We start from the raw sequence: 19,244 nt of genomic DNA on the forward strand, positions 1-19,244 counted from the left end.
GCATAAAAACCCGATTAATGCGTTCCTATGGGCTTGAAACTCACCGTCCAGCAAAGATCCTCCATAGGGCAGCCATTTTCGCTGCTCGTGCAGCAAGGAATCCGTCCCAGAAAAGAGCGGGGAGCCATTTTTTTTACCCGGCAGCCATTTCGAAACCGCCAATCAGCTGGCCGAAAATCGTCGTTTTGCGAAAATCGGTTCCCGAAGCAGGGAACCGATCATCGCAAAGTGAAAAAACCCCATTTAAAACATCGTAAAGCGATCGCTTTTGCGATTGCAAAAAGTTCATCATGATGCAATTTCGTCGTTAAACGGGGCACTTGTGTTGCGAGGCACCACTGTATAAGGGAATATGCTGCTTGTGGGGTTGATGCGAGTTCAAAAAGGATATTAAGGTAGGAAGAGGAATGAAATGCTGAGGAAAGCAGACCAGGGGAAGGGTTCATTATGCTTTGTCCTTGCAAATTGTTTCACATGACATATGCTTTGTTTGATATACATCTCACAATGAATCATACTTCATCACACCAGTTTAAAACTGGCAAGAGTCAGTGTGATGAACTGCTTTAGTGTGAATTTTGGTGTTCAGTTTCTTATTGTGCAATGCCTTGGCATTCTGGTGATGACATGCCTCACATGTGTGTCTAGTTGGTTTTGCTGTTCATGCAACCTCGTCTTGACCAGGTATTCATTTATACTTGTCACTAGAGTTGCAGGTGGCTTCAATAATATGGGGCATCTTTTCATGACAGAGATAGTCCTAATATAATTATCCATGCACTAGTAACCTCCCATCTGGATTACTTCAACACATCATATGTGGGGCTACCATTGAAAAAAAGTCCAAAAACTCCAGTTCAAACATTCCAGCAGGATTACTAACTGGGTGTGGTCATTTTGACCATATTTTTTATCACTTAAAGTGTTGGTTTAAAGTATTAAAATCTTAGATATCTTGGAGCCAATTTTCTGAAGGATCACCTCATCTCATATTTATTTCAGTCCTAAGATCTTCCTAAGAGACCCTCCTTTTGGCATTTCTGCCTGATGTGATGCGGTAGGAGGCTACAAAAGAAATAACCTATTTATGCTATTAAAAGTAACTGTTCTCTGAAGTACTTTTCTTTCTGTTAATAACTAGCACGTCTATCACAGCAGAAGAGTTTGTAAATTGGAAGGATTCCTCTGTGTGTGCGTGCACGCGTGCATGGGTGTGCATGTGTGCCTATGTAATCTGCTTTTTTGTGGCTACAGCAAACTCAAATGTGTGGCATTTCTGCCATCCCCATCTGTAAGAGGCTAGGCAAAACGTGGGTCACATGGGAATCTGAGAGCCCTTTTGAGTCCACAAAGCCCATTTGTTTTGTTTTTTTTGTTTTCTGCCAAGAAAAGAGATAATTTTCTACTCCCAGAAGTCTCTAGAAGCAGCAGTTTTGGAGCCATACTCTTCCCCTTGAGGGGGCAAGGATCCAGAAAAGTTCTGTTAGCACTTTCGATTTTTCAGTAGTTTTGATCTCAGTGCAACCTGCAGTGAATCCAGAGGTGGGAGAATAGCCCCAGATTTCTTGAACGTAGCTACCTCTGAAATACAGGATAAAATCAGCGCTAACTAGTCTACCTAATTAGATCAGGCTGAATAGGGTTGTTTAAAGTCACATAGAGATTTGGTATGCCATTTGGGACAATCCTTGCATTTACATGGAATGTTTTTGAGACAGGAAACCACACAGCACCTCAAGTGACTTTATTAGGTCAATTCCTCCCTTTAAAGGGGGGGGGGAACCAAATCATAAACAAATAATGAAACAAAATCTCCCTCCTTGCCCCCCCCCCACTTTCCCTCCATGGAACAGTAGGAAGAAGCCTTCAATTATTTCTCTCCCCCCTCCCCATGGGATAGCACGACTCTGCTTGCCAAGCAACCAATTCAAAGGACATTTTAAAAATCTCAAAAAACTTTGCAGCCTCTTTTGTTTTCCCCACAGGATGGGGTCTGGGGAATGGCAGGAAGCTTTCAATTTACTGCAGTGTGGGTTGAAGAAGTTGTTGCTTCCTGCTGTTTCCTGTGAAGTAGGTAAGAAGCCCACTTTGGTTCACTCCCAGTGATTACACATGCTGGAACTGAACCAAAATGGAGAGAGCCTGCCTGTACCAAGAAAACAATAGCCCCAGTGGAGACCCAGAAAGATGTACTAGGCAAAGATAAGTGATGAATTGCTTTGTGTATGCCTATAAGTCATGTGGTCAGTGGAAAAAGGACACCATCTCCGAAGTGGACCAAATTGTGGGACAAATACCCATGTGATCACACCTTCAGTCTTCGTCCTGTATATTTGGTACAACTCCTTAACTGACGTAGCTGCATCCTGGAATTTCCTGACATATGAGGTGATACTGGGAACTGGCTTCTCTCATCAATGTTTAATTTTTCTTGTTTTGAGGTTGGGATGTTTAAATAATGTTTTTAAAAATTATTGGGTTTTCATTCATTCATTCAATTTATACCCCGCCCATCTAGACCGAAGTCTATAGAGTTTAGTGTAGATGCATGTAGGTCATTATCTTCCCTGAATTCTTTACATTTATTTTTTATTTTTAAAAACTAGGAATAATGTAAAGAGTACAAAAGGTAGAGGGGGATATGGGGGGGAGAGGGGGGAGGACAACACAAAATGTACTGTCATCCAATCTGTTCATGTTGCGTTTCAAGCTGCCTTTTTGCATTTCTTCACTTTGATTACCCTCCAGATTTCAACTTACAGTTACATCTTAGTTTAATTCTATGTTATTCAAGCACTATCTGGTGACTCAAGCCATTTATATAATAAATCTCATCATTCAGTTGCCTTTAGGATTGGACAGTCTTTCAACACTTCTGATAGAATATCAATTTCTGCAGCTTCCCATATCTTGTTTCGGTATCTCCGATTTCTTCAAGTTCTTAGCGTAAAGAATTCTGGCTGCAGTGACTATATATAACTAGGTAGTTCTTTGTCTTGTATTTATTATCTGGTATAATACTCAGTAAAAACGATTCTGGTGTTAGTGGAACATTACAAAGCAGTATTTTTTGTAACAGAGTATGTACTGCTATACAATACTGTTTCACTACTCTACAAGTCCACCACATATGGTAAAAGCTTCCCTCTTGTGCATCACACTTCCAACAAACATTTGGCACCTTTGTATAAATCTTTGACAATTTTTTCGGAGTCATATGCCACCTATAAAACTTCTCATATATGTTCTCCTTGAAATTTACTGATTTTGTGAGCTTTATGTTATTTTTCCATATTTGCAACCATTGATCAGTATCAATATTATGTCCTATATTTTGTGCCTACCTAATCATACATTCTTTTACCATCTCATCTTGCATTTTAGTTTCAAACAAATAATCATACATTTTCTTAATTACTTTATCATTTGAGCCCAACAGAAGTTTATAAAATATCGTTTGTTCTGTGTAAAAGCCCTCTATTTTATTTTTTTTATACCTAGATTCCACTTGTGCTCTGGACCACTGGTCTAGATATATGTTTTGTGTTTCTAACTATTCTTTGGACCTTAACGCACAATCATTTTTTAATAGATCTTGATATCTTAAAAGTTTCGCTTCTGTTATGAGGTTAGGTTATGTAAAGGCCTCTATGGGTGATACCCAGCCTGGTGTTTTTTGGTAAATCTGCTGGATGATCTTTTTCCAAGTCCCTAGTAGGGCACTTCTTATATGCGAGTTTAAACTTTTCTGCTCTTTATCTTTTTTGTACCATAGAAAAGCATGCCAACCTAACTGTAAATCATGTCCTTCCAACTAGAGTAGTCTATATTATCTAACGTTATCCATTCCTTTATCCAGACTAATACACAGGCTCTATAATACAATACCCAATCTGGGAGACCAAAACCTGCTCTTTGGCATCTTGCATTGCTTTGATGTTAATTCTTGTTTTTTTTTAACCTTGCCACACAAATCTCATGATTATCTTGTTAAATTCTTGAAAAAATGACTCTTTTAATATTATGGGAATTGTCTGAAATAAAAATAAAATTTTAGGTAGAACATTCATTTTGATGGTTGCTATTCTTCCCATTAATGATAGTGTAATTTGTCCCATCTCTCCAAGCTATTCTGTATCTCTTTAATCAACTTCATATAATTGTCTTTGAATATAGTACTAGTTTTCTTTGTGATTTGGATCCCTAAGTATCTGACTCTCTTCTCTTGAAAGTTAGTCCTTTCTATTAATTTCTGTCATTCTTGATCTCTCATATTTTTAACAAGTATTTTTGTTTTCTTTTGGCTTATTTTCATTCCTGCCATATCACCACAATTCATCAGCATCTCCATGAGGTCTTCAGTTGAGTCCATTGGATCCTCCAATATAATAACTAGATCATCTGCAAAAGCTTGGACCTTAAAAGCATGACCTCTTACTTTCAGTCCTTTTATTCCCTTTTTATCTCTAATTTGCTCAGTTAATATTTCTAGAGTAAGAATGAATACTAATAGAGTATGCACTGCAGGACTCCCTTAGCTTTAATAGTATCTTTTTTTATCCTTATGCTGACTTGTCAAACACAGATAATATATGCTGACTATGTAAATGCTACCTCCATAGTTCACATTCTGAATCAAAGAAATCAGAGAGACCGACCCACTCAGTTTCCTTTGACTTATTTCAAATGCTGTGCCAGTAATAAAACCTCAATTTAATACTAGCTGCAGAGAATTCTTCAGCAAGTGTCTCACTTGGGGGCGGGGGCTCTCGGCACAGTTCCTATTTTGGTTCGCTCTGTTTGGTTCATCCCTGCTCTTTCCGAGGTAATCCTTGCAGCTGTTAGAAATTTTCCAATTGCATTTAGTTTTGTAAGACCTTTGTTTTGTAGAATAAGAATGTGAGAGGTAGTAGCTGTGATGTGTTCTCCATCCTTTTAATTCCTTTAGCCTCATTTCTCACTACAGTACTTGCTTTGCTATTACCCCTAGCATAGACATAATAACAACAGCTTCTTTGGTAAATGAGCAACCTCCGAGTCCCTGCAGCAGTCCTTTATTATGGCATCAATTAACACAAGGCTCATTCTGTTTTCAGTGACACGCAATATAATTTAGGATGACATTGCTGTCCATATGTCTTTTACTTAAGTGTGAGTTTATAAGGTTTCTGTACTTATGCCTGCTTTCATAGTTCTAGTTGGTATTCTTGACAGCATTACTAAGAAATTAAGGTTCAGGAAGTGTGTATGCATAGGATGTATCAATAATGTATGAAGATACCTTGGCTACAAGAACATGTCTGATATAGAATACAGAATTAGAAAACCTATTCTTTTAGTATACTCATGTTTAGAAATAACTAACTTCTTGTAATTATTCCCTCCCCATAACAAAGGCATAATTATATAGTACCCTGTTTCCCTGAAAATAAGACCTAACCTGAAAATAGGCCCTAGTATGGTTTTTCAGAATGCTTGTAATATACAGTAAGCCCTACCCCAAATAAGCCCCAGTTAAGTGAAACCCTGCCCTTCACCATTGTGCAGCAAACAGAAAAAGATGACATGACTTTATTTGAATAAATGTTGATTTTATTTTATTTTATTTTTACCATACCATTATTATTTTCACTTTGGTTGTGCTCTCTATTTTAGTCATGTTTATTGTTGCAAACTGCCAAGAGTGACCTCTGGCTAGATGGACAGTATAAAAATGAAACAAACAAGCAGACAAACAAACAAACAAACAAGAGATGGGCATGAACTTCTGGTTTGGTGGTTTTGGTGAGGTTTTTTCCCCAGGGCAAATGGTTTGGCATCCCACTCCCTCCAGCAGGCACACGCTCAATAGGAGCTCCCAGAGGAAATGGGGTGGGGTGCTGCTGCTGAGTGGGCAGCCACTGGAGAGGGGGCACTGAACTGCCAAACCTGCAGTTTGTGTCCATCTCTAGTTCAGATGTGTTTTTATAATAACTAAAACAAAATGGCCAAAGTCATGATGCTTAGTGTAGTAAATTGCACTAGAAGTAGGCCCATTGAATCAGTGGGAATTTGGTGAGTCAACTTTTCTGGGTTCCATTGCTTTCAATGGGACTTTTCTAATTTTTATTTATTTGATTTATGTACTGCTCTATTAGTGGATTCATTACTATAGTGGCTTATAAGTGTAAACTTAAAAATTCCACAGATCCCACGTAATAATACAGAAGACACTATAGTGATTAAAAAGAATCATACAAACAATAAAGAACAAGAAAGAAAAAGAAAATTATAATATTAACAACATCTGAGAAAATCAGGTGAAGGTAGCTTTAATAGCAGGTGCAGACCTTTCTCTTTAGGAAAGCTTTCCCTGAGTGATTGGCTAACTGAGTGGGGTTTTTAAATGAATTATTGAGCCTTACTGCGTTGAATGTATTTTGGTTTGGCTTATGATTCTTTTGATATGGTGTGTGTTTTATCTTTTTTATACTCACTATTAATAGTTTTAAATGCTGTCTTTTAATGATGTAAGCTGTTTTAGGTCTTTTTTTAAGGGGAAAGGCAGAGTAAAAAGTATTTTAAATAAAATAAAATAGATATTTTTTCAACAATTTTTTAAACATAAGGATAAGTTAAATTAAGTCATAATTATAGTAGGCCCATTGGAATCAGTGAAATTTATGGAGTAATTGACTCACCAAATCCCCATTGACTCAGTTTTATTGAGTTCTGGGTTCTCTTGTCAGAAAAGCACGTATAATTTTCAAAAAAGTGTTCTAAATTTTGCTAGATGGGGGAGAACCACCATATGTGAGTATTGTTGTAATAGAGTAGCAGCTGGCATATGAGCCTCAAGCTGTTCTCTGTGCAGAATATACATTTGACTTGCTGGGATGTAGCATGCCCTAAAGTGAATGGATTGAAAGTCTTTACCAGCTTTATCTCTGATTTCTTTAATTGGCATAAAGTGGGCAGGTGACAAATTCTTTCTTAGAGAAGGTGTTTGAGAACCAAATATAGGCCTCTTTGGGGAATTATCTGTAATAGTGATGAACAAGGAATCTTTCTCTGCTGCCACTGTACAGTGTCATTCAGTAAGGTTTGTATGTATGTAGGCATCCTTCAGTCTCGAGAGACTATGGTAATGTGCTCTGAATAGGTCTTGGAACAGCATCTAGTGTGGCTGAGAAGGCCAGTAAGATTTATATAACTGTCTTTTAAAAACAAAACAAAATCCCAAGCCTAAGCTATGTATAGTTGTAAAGGCAATGATCAGCAGTTGAATTTCATCCAGAAATGATCTGGGGGAAAAAACCAGTTTAATCATGTTGGAATAACATGACGCATTTCATGGGCACAAAACAGTTTGGTTGCCTCTAGGATAATAGTTTTTGTATTGGTTTTACTTATATCTGAACTTGCAGTGAAACAATCAGTCTCAGTACCATTTCATTGTTGGTACTAAACAGTTGGGCCCCTGAAACATTACAAAACCTTACTGAGAAATTCAGAATGAAAAGCTGCACTACTTTCCCATCTGACAGGTAGTACTCTCTAATTTATTTGAAATGACAATTTCGTACTCTGTATCCTTCAGCTTTGGCAATCAGAACATATTGAACCCTTTTGGGAGAATGGTCATGGTGCAAACACTATTTTATATGTCTGCTCTAATTTTGTTACAAAAAAGTTTTTTAAAAAATAAACTTGGTTGCAGGTATCTTGTAATGTAGAATTATGGTTGCCTTGTAGGAATTTGCAACACTGACCAGGGAACTCAATGGTTGTCGAGAGCAACTGCTAGAAAGGGAAGAGGAGATCTCTGAACTGAAAGCAGAGCGCAATAACACAAGGGTGAGTAAAGAATGAGTCTCAGTGCTGGACAAAATAATTCTTGTTCGCCTAATCCAAAGAACTCCTCCATGGGAAGTAATAGACCTAGTCTGAGCTAGGCATTTGGTAGGCTGGCATCATGAAAGCTCCTACTAGACATCTCCACAGGAGGCCTGCAGTTTTCTTTCTTAGTAAGGTTTAACAGCCTAGTAAACTTTTTAGTAAACCTTTTGTGGAGTTTCCCACCCATTGGAAGAATTTAGCTGGAGGAGGAAGAGGAAGCCGCTCTCCCCTGCTGTCCTGGAGTTCAAGCCCGGCAGCTGCCAAAGCCACCAAACCAGACTCTTGCATTGCTGCCGCCACCGCCTTCTGCCACCTTTGTGCTCCAGGTCTGCTGGAGAAAGGCAGATGAGTGGGTGGCCAGGCCTGGGGTGCACCACAGGTAGCCCACATGCCTTCACATGCCCACCCTCCACAAAGCAAAAGTCTTGGCCAGGAGAGGAAACTTAAGGGCTGCCGGCAGCATCCCCCAAGAATTTGGCACCCGGACCCATAGCCCCCATGGCTCTCTGTATGCTACGTGACTGCCTCAAGGTTTGTTAAGAATCCTTGATCAGTATCATTTCTCTCGTAGTAAGCAATTGTGAACTTGTATCTGGAAATAAATAGTTTTACTTCTGGACTGCCACATAGCAGGTTTCTTTCCCCTGTTACTGTGCTAGTGTGTGTGTGTGTTTTTGATGGCACACCATAATGGAACACTAGAGATTCAATTGTGTGTCCTGAGTACTTTTGTTACTGTGAAATGTATATTCATTTGGTTGCAGTAATTGAAGACATTCAGATGTACTATGGGGTACCAACAGAAACAATATTTTATCATTTACAGTCATCTTCAGTGACATTGATGACACATCCTTTGAATGTACATCCCTGCTAGGTTAGTTAAATAAAGATGGATGTTGCCATTAATGTTAGCTAGAAATGATTTAGATAATTGTTTATACTGGAATTGAAAGTTATTCAAGAAGACCACTGCCTCCTGTGCTGCAGGCACACACTTTTCTTTTGTCCCACTGTTACCTGACATTTGCTGCAAAACTGTCATTAATCCCTGTTTCAAATTGCCTTGAGGTCCCAGGACAACCTTTCCAATCATATTCTTTTGGCAAGACTTTTTGTGTTTCTTATTAGAAAAGCCGGCAGAGTTCCTCTGAGCCAGGCTCTGAAAAGAACCTCAGAGCCCCATTAAAGTCTGCCTCAAAGGATAGGTGGGCTTTAGAAACCCTAGAATACCTTTCCTACTCAATTTTTCATCTCTGTGGGAGTTGTCAGGTTGCTTGGCCCTTTATTTTTCCACTTTTGAACATAATGGAACCACATAGCTTCACAATGCTTTAAAAAATTCCAATTCAGGTAATTTTGGAATTAATTTGAAAGGACAATTGGAAGGCTTGCATGCCTCATTTTGTGCTACATTTCTTCTGAATCATTTACATCTGCTTTGTTCTGCTATGTAATTAGGAATTGTATATTACTTATTTACTGCATTTTGAAGCTAACACCTTAACTATAGTTGGATAAATTGTCCAGTGGCAGAAATCATGTTAAGTATATGAATAAACTGATATTTACCTTTGGGTTCAGAAATGGGCTGATGGTGAAACCTGAACACTTTTATTTAAAGCCCTGAATTTATCTAGCAAATAGGGAAACACTTTATCCTACCTGTCATTGGCTCTGAATGAAGAATACTGACTTACTCCTTGTCTTCCAGCTTTTGTTGGAGCATCTGGAGTGCCTCGTCTCAAGACACGAACGCTCTCTGAGAATGACTGTGGTGAAGCGGCAAGCTCAGTCTCCGTCTGGTGTCTCTAGTGAAGTTGAAGTTCTGAAAGCACTGAAATCTTTGTTTGAACACCATAAAGCACTGGATGAGAAGGTGAGGTTTGGGTTAACTTCTGCATTTGGTTGTGAATGCATAACCTCAGCAGAGCCTGCTGATTAAGAAGCTGGGATCTTTAAGTGCAGTACAGGCTGAATTGGCCAAGAATATTTGCTTTAGTCTGCATTTTCTGCAGATTTCTCACCAACATTCTTTTTCTATAGATGATATCTACTCTGGTCCATAGTTCTGTTTCCCCTTTGAAGGAGAGCCCCAAATATTAGAGCTTAAATTGCAAAACACTGCTGTCAGTGTTGAATTTATGCAGATTTTCCTCTAAAGGAAAATTCCAGCTTTTCTATATATTAGCCTCATAGGAGTTTCACACACGTTGCACTTCCCTATAGGAATAATCTCTAGTAGTTTTCCATTTCAGTAACTATGTCCAGAGAACCTCTCTTGCTTAATCTGATGGAGATTATCCCAAGTCTTTAATTGAATCCACCAAGCATCCTGTAGTAATATTTCTTCTTATTGACTCAGCCGGTTGGGATACAAAGCTTCTGGATTTTCTACACTCTTACAGATTATGTGGAACATGTGAATTAATTAACTATTTATGGATAGGAATTTTTGATATTTGATAATGTTCAATGTGGAATAAGCAAATAAAGTAGCAGAAGCATTTCTGGGGGACTGTGTATCCACCCTATTTCTTTTTAGTAATAAACATTATTTGTTGAATCCTCTCAGGTGAGAGAGCGTCTACGGGCTGCATTGGAACGAGTAGCTACTCTAGAAGAACAGCTATCCAGTGCCCACCAGCAGGTGAATTCCAGATTTCCCTCCACATTTCATAGAGGTGTTTCCTAAATAATCTTAAGACAATTGATTATAGCAAGCATGTATTTTATGTTTGCTATGCTACTTGGCATGAAGGATACAGTGGTAGCTGATGTGCTAGTGACATTTCATTTATTGCTGTCCATCATATTCTGAACATATCATACCATTGGGGGGGAGGTGAATAAGAATAATAATAAGAAAAGCCTGACAAAATAGATGAGAGCAGCATAAGAGGTGAATAATATATCTTTTTACTAGTAATTTCACTACATCTGTTATTATATAAATTAGAAGACATTTATAGTAATGGCAGAAATACTGATATCAGGAAAAATAAACTAGAATTCATTCTGATAAGAGAGAATTGCATAATACTGCCCATGTGACAATGGGAAGTGTTCTTAGAACAAACAAGCAAGCAAGCAAACAAACAAACTGCAGAAAGGACAAATTGATAAGTATGAATATATTCAGCAGTGCAATGTGTCTACAACACTCTTCCCTATCTAGTGCATCCAGATTTTCAGCCTACAATTCCCATAAGCTCCAGACAGCATGACTAGTAGTCAGAAAGTTTGGATTGTCCAAAATGGCCAAAAATATTCCAGATTGAATAAGGCTAATTAGTTTATTGGGAAAGCAAAAATCAAAAGCCCTTGCAGTTAGTAGTGGGGTAAAGATGGCAATATAAAAAGATTAAGACAAACAACACATCTATGTCATCTGGGCAGAAGCCAGACCTTCTATATATTTAACAGAACTCAGTTACCTTTGACAAAAATGATCTGTGGATTCTACTCCAAGAATTATGATGGTTTTGTCCAACTGATGAGGCACATACTTTCCAGTGATTGAAACAATTAAGGTTTTTCTGTGTATGTGAGAGATGTAGATCTTGTAAAGAGAATAATACATTTAATAGAGACATGTAGCATCCTTTGGGTTTCAACAAGGAGTATCTTAAGCACTTTTGATTTAGGTCATGGCATTAACTGTTGAAACCTGTGCCGTTCCTTTTAAGTTAGAAAGTGAACCATCACTAAATATGACCTCTGATAACATTGGGGTTGTTATTCAAATAAGACTTCCTCATGTGTGCCTTTTAGTGTGTTCCGCCAATCTTTTGGCTTGAATTCAGCTGTATAGTTTGTACAGAAGTGTCAATTTGTGCAGAAGTTGTGTCCCGAGAGAAATTTTAAGAAGTCAGATATTACAATATTGTAAGATGGTCAGATATTTGTATCATTTATGCCTTGCCTTTCTGCTACGACACAGCACTTGAAGCAGCTTACAGTATTATGGAATTTTCTAAGTAGGCACAATTTTCACATTACATTACATTCTTTGCTCCCTTCATAGTCTAGATTTCTCTAGTACTCTTTCACAACAATGGGCAAACTAACTTCTCCACTTTCTTGTGGGATAGAAGGTGTGTTGTAAGGCCCATCAAGGTGATACATAAAAATCATTCATGCATCAAATGCATCTGATGGCTGTTGTTTCAAGCATCTATAGGAGGGCTTGATCAGAGTTTGGACCTTGGAATATTGGGAGGCAGGTTCACTCCCTTTCACCTTGAGGTCTGGCTCAAGTACAAACCAGGAGGGCATGTCCACAGCAGGCAAAAAGAAGAGTTCACTCTGATAAGAAAGAAAATGGAAGATTGCCCTAGTGGCTCTTACTTCCCCACCCTGAATTTATTCTTCGCTGCTGGAGGAGGGTAGAACCCAGTGCCAACAGCACCTTGGGGGGAAAGGAACTTACTTTGAACTGTCGCAATCTTGACTGTTCTGAAAGAACAGTTCTTCAGAAGCATGTGCTATGAGAGATCTTAATAGCAGGATGATCTCAGAAGTACTGTATTAACAATTTTAGATGCTGTGACAGAAGACATCTGAGGCGAATGGCACCTATGTTGTTCATCTGTCTTCATTCTTGTTTTTCATACCAGTGGACCATTTAAATAGAAATGGTTATTAAATATATGTTTTGCAGATAAATGTTCTTCAGCAAGGCCCCTCCCAGAGGGAAGCACCTGTTGGCGAAGATGAAAAAAAGGCTGAGGGCAAAGAACCAGGTCAGAAGATACTTTGGAAGGTGAGAGCCATTCTTCTGGGAAGAAGTCTTTGATAATATCAAAAAATTGTTGCTATTGTTGATGAATAGTCTCTGATTCTATTGAAATACTGTTGTTAAAACTGTTCGTGTGTAGCAGTGAATCAGTCTTCAATAATAAAGATATAAGCAGATAAACATACTTTTTTCTATTTCCCTGGACTTTGCAATAATAGGCAGATTGAACATTTTAAAAATGTGGAGTACAGCTTGTTTAGCTGCCTCATGAGAGTCCATGAGTGCTTCCAACCGGGGCTTTTATTGTACTGCCAGTGGAACTGAGGGTGAGAATATGTACAGCATCCAGGCAGTTTTGCCTTCTGTTTATAATCCTCTAGTTTCTCTCTATTCTCACTTTTGACATTTCTTACCAGAAAAAAAAAATCAGCATAGTGTTCAAAACATAGTGTATCATGGTCAGTAGGCCAGAACAAATACAAGCAACTATATATATGTATAGGAAGTGTAAAACAAAAATATAGGAATGTCAGTAGATGTTAGCCCCCTGAAAATCTACTGTTGTCTTTTAAATAATATTGCTACTGATAGAAAGTTAGCCATATCTAGTGGTATTTTTGAATATTTGTCCGAGAGCAAAAAATTTGAATAGAACTTGTCAGATAGTCCTGTCATGGTGGTTAGTAGAGAAGCAATAGTTAACAGGAATTCCAGCATATAGATTGCAAAACAGGAGTAGACCTGTTGGTCTAGATGGGCAGGATAGAAATCCAATCAATCAATCAATCAATCAATCAATCAATCAATCAATCAATCAATCAATCAATCAATCAATCAATCAATCAATCAATGCTCTGCTAGTTCTGTTTCAAGAACTGTAACATGTACAAACTTGTATTATTAAAGTTGGGAAGAGCTGATAGTTTCAAGTGCTAATATATAGCAGGTGGGAAGTTAATTTCTAGAATTATCACTCCATGGCAGTTGGTTGATACTCTTACCGATCTGTTGCTGTGCTGTACCAAATATTGCCTATCCCTTCAAAACTCAGTTCTTTGTTATCTGACTTGACAGAGACTCCCTAATGGTTCTATACACTCAGATGATGAGGCAAGTCGAGTTGTGGAGCTGCAGGAACTTCTAGAGAAACAGAACTTTGAGCTAACTCAAGCTAAGGAACGGATGGCTGGCCTGGCTGCCAGTGTTGCTGAGCTAGAAGAAGATCTAAATACTGCCAGAAGGGACCTAATCAAATCAGAAGAAATGAGCAGCAAGTACCAAAGGGATCTACGAGAGGTTAGAGTTCTGTTTCCAATGGTATAAACTACATCATAGAAACTATGGGTCATTTAAAAATATAATTACCGGTAGCTTTTCCAGGCATAGCAAAAGCAAAATTGTAGTCCAAGCTTCTGATTGTATTGCATTATCACTTGTGGCTATAGCAGTGAGTTATTCAGTGACCAAAATTTTAAAATACAACACAATACAATGAAACAATGTTTTTTAATGTTTTAAAAAACCATAACTAGAGATGGATTTGGCTTTTAATGTTCTAGTAGGATGAACACTAGAAAACCTAATTAACTGTTCTGGTACTATATTCCCTGCTAGTCACCATTTTTAAACTTAATCAATTTCCAAAAAGGCTTGTGTTGGGGAACAGGGAGGGGATGACAGGTGGTAGTGAGTTCCCTTCAATGTAGGAGAGGTCTTGAAGCATCAAACAGTGCGCAAACTGTATTTTTTTCCAGGAATCCTGTGACTACCACATTGATCTAGTCACTTTTTGTTATCTCTATCATTGGGTCAGGCACTTTTGCTAAAGATATGGGAGTGCAATGTTCAACAGTCTTCTATATCTGTCCATACCACCACACAAATTACAACAACCCCCAAACCTCCATACTAAGTTTTGGTTTGTCATTTAAACCTGTGAACAAATACTCCTTCTCTTGAATTATCCTTGTCACTGACTCAGGCAAAAATCCCATGTAAAGACTACACTTTTATCCATAACCTCTTCACAAACACACTACTCATTCTTACTTTGAAATTCTAATTGACAGCATTAACCAACAGCACTAACTGACTCACTCTCTCACATGCATCTCCTTATATATAAAAAATTACTTTTCTAGCCTGGAACCATGCAGACCAATCAGCTTTCAATTTCATTCATAAAGATTCTTTCACACTTCTTTACTGCCTTAATAACCTTTCCTGACACACATCCCACATGTAACTGTCAGTCAACCCTTATCACTTGCCATGTAAGCAAATACAAATCAATGCACAAAACATATTTACAGTGCAAACTTGACACAAGGAGACTATCAGGGAGGGACAAGGAGTGGTAGAAGTTAAGTGGTGATACAGTGGCTGACATCCTGTTGCTCCTGTCTGCCTGCACAATGGGAATAATATCATCAACAGTAACAAATCACAGCTTATGAAAGGCTTGGCTTCCCTTGGTGATTTCAGGATGCACATGACTTGCACACAATGGAGTAAAGTCATATGCACTCCAAAATTGCTAAAGGAAGCCTTTCACCAGCAGTGATTTGCTGCTGCTATCATTCTACTGTGTTTCCCCAAAAATAAGATAGGGTCATATTAATTTTTGCTCCAAAAAACGTATTAGGGCTTATTTTCAGGGGATGTTTTATTTTGCAGTCATGTCATCTCCTTCTGGTTGCTGCACAATGGTGGAGGGTGGGGTTTCACTTAACTGGGGCTTATTTTTGGGATAGGGCTTATATTACGAGCTTCCTGAAAAATCATTCGTTCGTTTAGTCGTTTAGTCGTGTCCGACTCTTCGTGACCCCATGGACCAGAGGACGCCAGGCCCTCCTATCTTCCACTGCCTCCCGGAGTTGTGTCAGATTCATGTTGGTTGCTTCGGTGACACTGTCCAACCATCTCATCCTCTGAAAAATCATACTAGGGCTTATTTTCAGGTTAGGTGTTATTTTCGGGAAAACAGGGTAGTTACACACATGGAGTTGCACAACAGGATTTCAGCCAGTTTTTGAGTTGGGCTCAGCTTATGGGGCCTAGATTTGACTTGGAGGAGCCACTTTACTGAGGGAGGTGGAATTTGCTTGTTGAATTCCTCTCCTTTCTATCCAGCCTCTTTCCTGGTCATAACAGGAACCAGCTCTTACTATGAAATTCCGAATACTGGGACTCTCTTCTAGTAGTCTGGCTTTTCTTCAGTCTTGTGATTCATATAGAAGTTTCTGATAGCTTGAGGGAAATGCAACTTCAGAGTAAGTGACTTTTTTCATGCCTTATTCACTTCAGGCTTTGGCACAGAAAGAAGATATGGAGGAAAGGATCACTACTCTGGAGAAGCGCTACCTTGCAGCCCAGAGAGAAGCCACTTCCATCCATGACCTCAACGACAAATTGGAGAATGAGCTGGCCAATAAAGAGTCTCTCCATCGTCAGGTAACAAGACTTTAATGGCATGCCATTTCAAACACAATGGCAGCCTCATTCAGAGATACATGAGTATTCACAACCATATTGGAATGCCTGTTTTCTTTCTTTAATAGAATATTTTTATTTACCTTTTGATCCAGAAAATTATTTCCCAGAACCCCTAGCTCCACCTCTGCTTTTGGGTATATACTGTTTAGCTCAACTAGTCTATCCTTAAATGTTTCTCTAAATATATTCCCCACTGTTTAATTTGTACATTTCTATAGCTGGCTGGATAGCTTAGGTATCTCACTGCAGAGCCAAAGGTTGAGAGTTTAATTCACCTCCGTGCCTCCTGTGAGAAGAGTCACCTTATGTTGTAATGGGCAAGCCACATAGTCCCAGGGTGGTGGCTAACGATGGGAATGGTAAACTAATTTTGTATGTTCTCTACCTAGAAAACCCTAGAAAAGGTCATCACGGCACACAATTACTATTAGTGGTGTAAAACACCACAATAATAATAAGACCACTTTCAAAAAAAAGTATGTTTAAAACAGCAGACCAGTTTAAAATGAATTGATAACATGAATAGAACTTTTTAAAAAGTGTAAGACCTGGCCTAGTACAGTGGTGCCTTGCTTAACAATTCCAGGAAAAACGCCGTTAAGCGAAAACATTGTAAAGCGAAATTAAAAACCCAATTGAAACACATTGAAACCCGTTCAATGCGTTCCAGTGGGGTAAAAACTCAGTGTCCAGCGAAGATCCTCCATACGGCAGCCATTTTCGCTGCCTGTATAGCGAGGAATCTGTCCTAAAACACAGCGGGGAGCCATATTAAGCACTCGGTGGCCATTTTGAAAACCCGACGATCAGCTGTTTATGATCATTGTAAAGCGAAAATCGGTTCCCGAAGCAGGGAACCGATCACCGCTAAGCAAAATTCCCCCATTTAGACCATCGTTTTGCGATCGCAATTGCGACTGCAAAAAGATCGTTATAAGGCGGATTCATGGTAATGCGGGGCAATCGTTAAGCGAGGCACCACTGTAATTGAAAAGGGCTTCACCCATTGTCTATGACAATGGTTCCCAGCCTTGGATAACCCAAGTATTCTTGGACTGCAGCTCCCTGAAGCCTTCATCATTAGCTGTGCTGGCCAGGGTTTCTGGAAATTGCAGTCTGGGTTACCAGAGTTGGGAACTATTGGTCTATGACATTACATTTGGCTCCAGACAAATGCCTTTAAGGGAGAATATTTCACAAACAGATTCTTACAACAGAAAAAAAAACTATCTTTGGAAGATGGGAATACCCAGACATGAATTCTCTCATGCTGACCTTAATAGTGAAGCTGCAAGTAATCCTTAAACTGCCTATGTCACAAGCCATATATGGTAAGGAGCACAGTTTTAATGAAAATAAAGACGCATGGCCTTAAGTTGTAATACCCAAAACATGATGAAATATTATAGTGGTATGAAGCTTTTCTGGGAACTTATTGTGATATTCCTTTTTATTTAAGAACTAATATGTTGCTCATTTCGCAAAACTGCCAGGATGAGATAAGTAACAAATGAAAAATACATAGATTTTAATGTAACTGCACAATATATATTAAATAAAACATTATGAACTGGTGTCTACTAGAAGTTGCAAATGTTCATACACAACTTTATTAGAATTACCGTATTTTTCCATTTATAAGACGATGCAGTGTATAAAACGACTCCCCCTTTTCTAACCCCAAATTAGAAAATTTGATCCCTGCCTTTCCCTTCCTTTTGCTAAGCCACAGAGCTTAGCGAAAGGAAGGGAAAAGCAGGGATCAAATGGCTCACTTTGACCGCCACTTTTCCTTGCCTTTTGCAAAGCGACAGGGCTTAGCAAAAAGGAAGGGAAGGCTCCCTTTAAGTAAAGGCTGCACGATGGCAACCCTTTGATCCTGAAGCCCTTTCATGGCTGCTTTATCCACTTCATAAGCCTCTCTGGGCTTAGGAAGTGGGTATCACAGCCGTGAAAGGGCTGCACGATCACAGCCCTTTGATCCGGAAGCCCTTAGCCATGAAAGGGCTTCAGGATTAAAGGGCTGTGATCGGGCAGCCGTTTACGGCTGCGTTACTCACTTCCTAAGCCCTGTGGGTTTGGAATTGTACAGTATGACTCTGATTTGGAATTATATGGCTCTGAGGCATGCTGGAATTGACTCTGGGGTCCCAATTCCTTATCGTTATTGTTGCCTTTCTATATTTGTTGCACAGTGTGAGGAGAAGGCACGGCACCTCCAGGAGCTTCTAGAACTGGCAGAGCAAAAACTGCAACAGACAATGCGGAAGGCTGAGACGCTGCCTGAGGTTGAGGCTGAGTTGGCTCAAAGAATAGCAGCACTCACAAAGGCAAGTAAATAACAAGGCGTTTTTTACTTACGTGATATTACGTTACTTGAATAGATTCAGTATCTATCCTGGTCCTACAACATTCATGGAATTGGGAAGAATGTTGGAAAAGATAAGGAGCTGTACATTTACTTTCAGAGGATTGACTTCTTCTGTTCTGTATTCTTGGATGACATAAGCTGCATCTTAAAATGATGACCTTTGCTAGACATATTTTTCACCTTGCTCTGCCTGGTTATTTATCTGTGCATTTATCTATGCAGAATTTGAGGGTAGGCATTACTTCCCAAGAATGACAGAAAGCAAGCTATTATTTCAAGATTTCAGGAATTGGTGGAGGTTAATGCATTAGGTATATAGCTGCAGAGCCATAGAGGTTGGGAGTTTCATTCTCCACTCTGCCTCCTGAAGAGAAGGGCCAGTCTGTGTGGCATTGGACAAGCTGCACAGTGCTAGGACTCCCACAGAAGAAGGGAATGAGAAACCACTTCTGTGCTCTCTCTACCTTGTAAACCCTGAAAAGGGTCACCATAAGTCAGAATTGACTTGATGGCACAGAACCCTGCAATGTTGTTTTAGATCTGAGCTAAAAAACAAACAAACCAAAAACCCTCAGTGTAATTAACTGTTTGTATTCCAACAAAAGATTTAAGACAGTCTGTTCCCAATATCTCCCAGGTTTGCCACCTACCCAAATCTTTTATGAAAACAAATCCAACCCATTCATACTGCTTCATGTTGTCCCCTGGTACTTCTTTTATCTCTAACTACCACATTTGTGTTCTTTTGTATGAACATAT

The 19,244-nt window shown here is 39.0% G+C and overlaps 1 protein-coding gene across 20 annotated transcripts in view; it reads left to right on the forward strand.

The window, feature by feature from the left end:
- Positions 1-19,244, forward strand: part of PPFIA4 (PPFI scaffold protein A4) — a 149,946-nt gene that overhangs the window by 74,618 nt on the left and 56,084 nt on the right. For all 20 annotated transcript variants that reach the window (XR_013545078.1, XR_013545079.1, XR_013545077.1 and 17 more), the window contains 7 exons: positions 7,735-7,836; positions 9,593-9,757; positions 10,454-10,528; positions 12,542-12,643; positions 13,694-13,915; positions 15,926-16,072; positions 18,310-18,448. Coding sequence is in view for 14 of the 20 variants with exons in the window: in XM_072997086.2 (XP_072853187.2) it covers positions 7,735-7,836; positions 9,593-9,757; positions 10,454-10,528; positions 12,542-12,643; positions 13,694-13,915; positions 15,926-16,072; positions 18,310-18,448 (952 nt within the window). In the remaining 6 variants the exon portion in view is untranslated. The remainder of the gene's footprint in view (positions 1-7,734; positions 7,837-9,592; positions 9,758-10,453; positions 10,529-12,541; positions 12,644-13,693; positions 13,916-15,925; positions 16,073-18,309; positions 18,449-19,244) is intronic.

Source organism: Pogona vitticeps, chromosome 4 (assembly GCF_051106095.1).
Source record: "Pogona vitticeps strain Pit_001003342236 chromosome 4, PviZW2.1, whole genome shotgun sequence".
Classification (NCBI taxonomy): domain Eukaryota; kingdom Metazoa; phylum Chordata; class Lepidosauria; order Squamata; family Agamidae; genus Pogona; species Pogona vitticeps.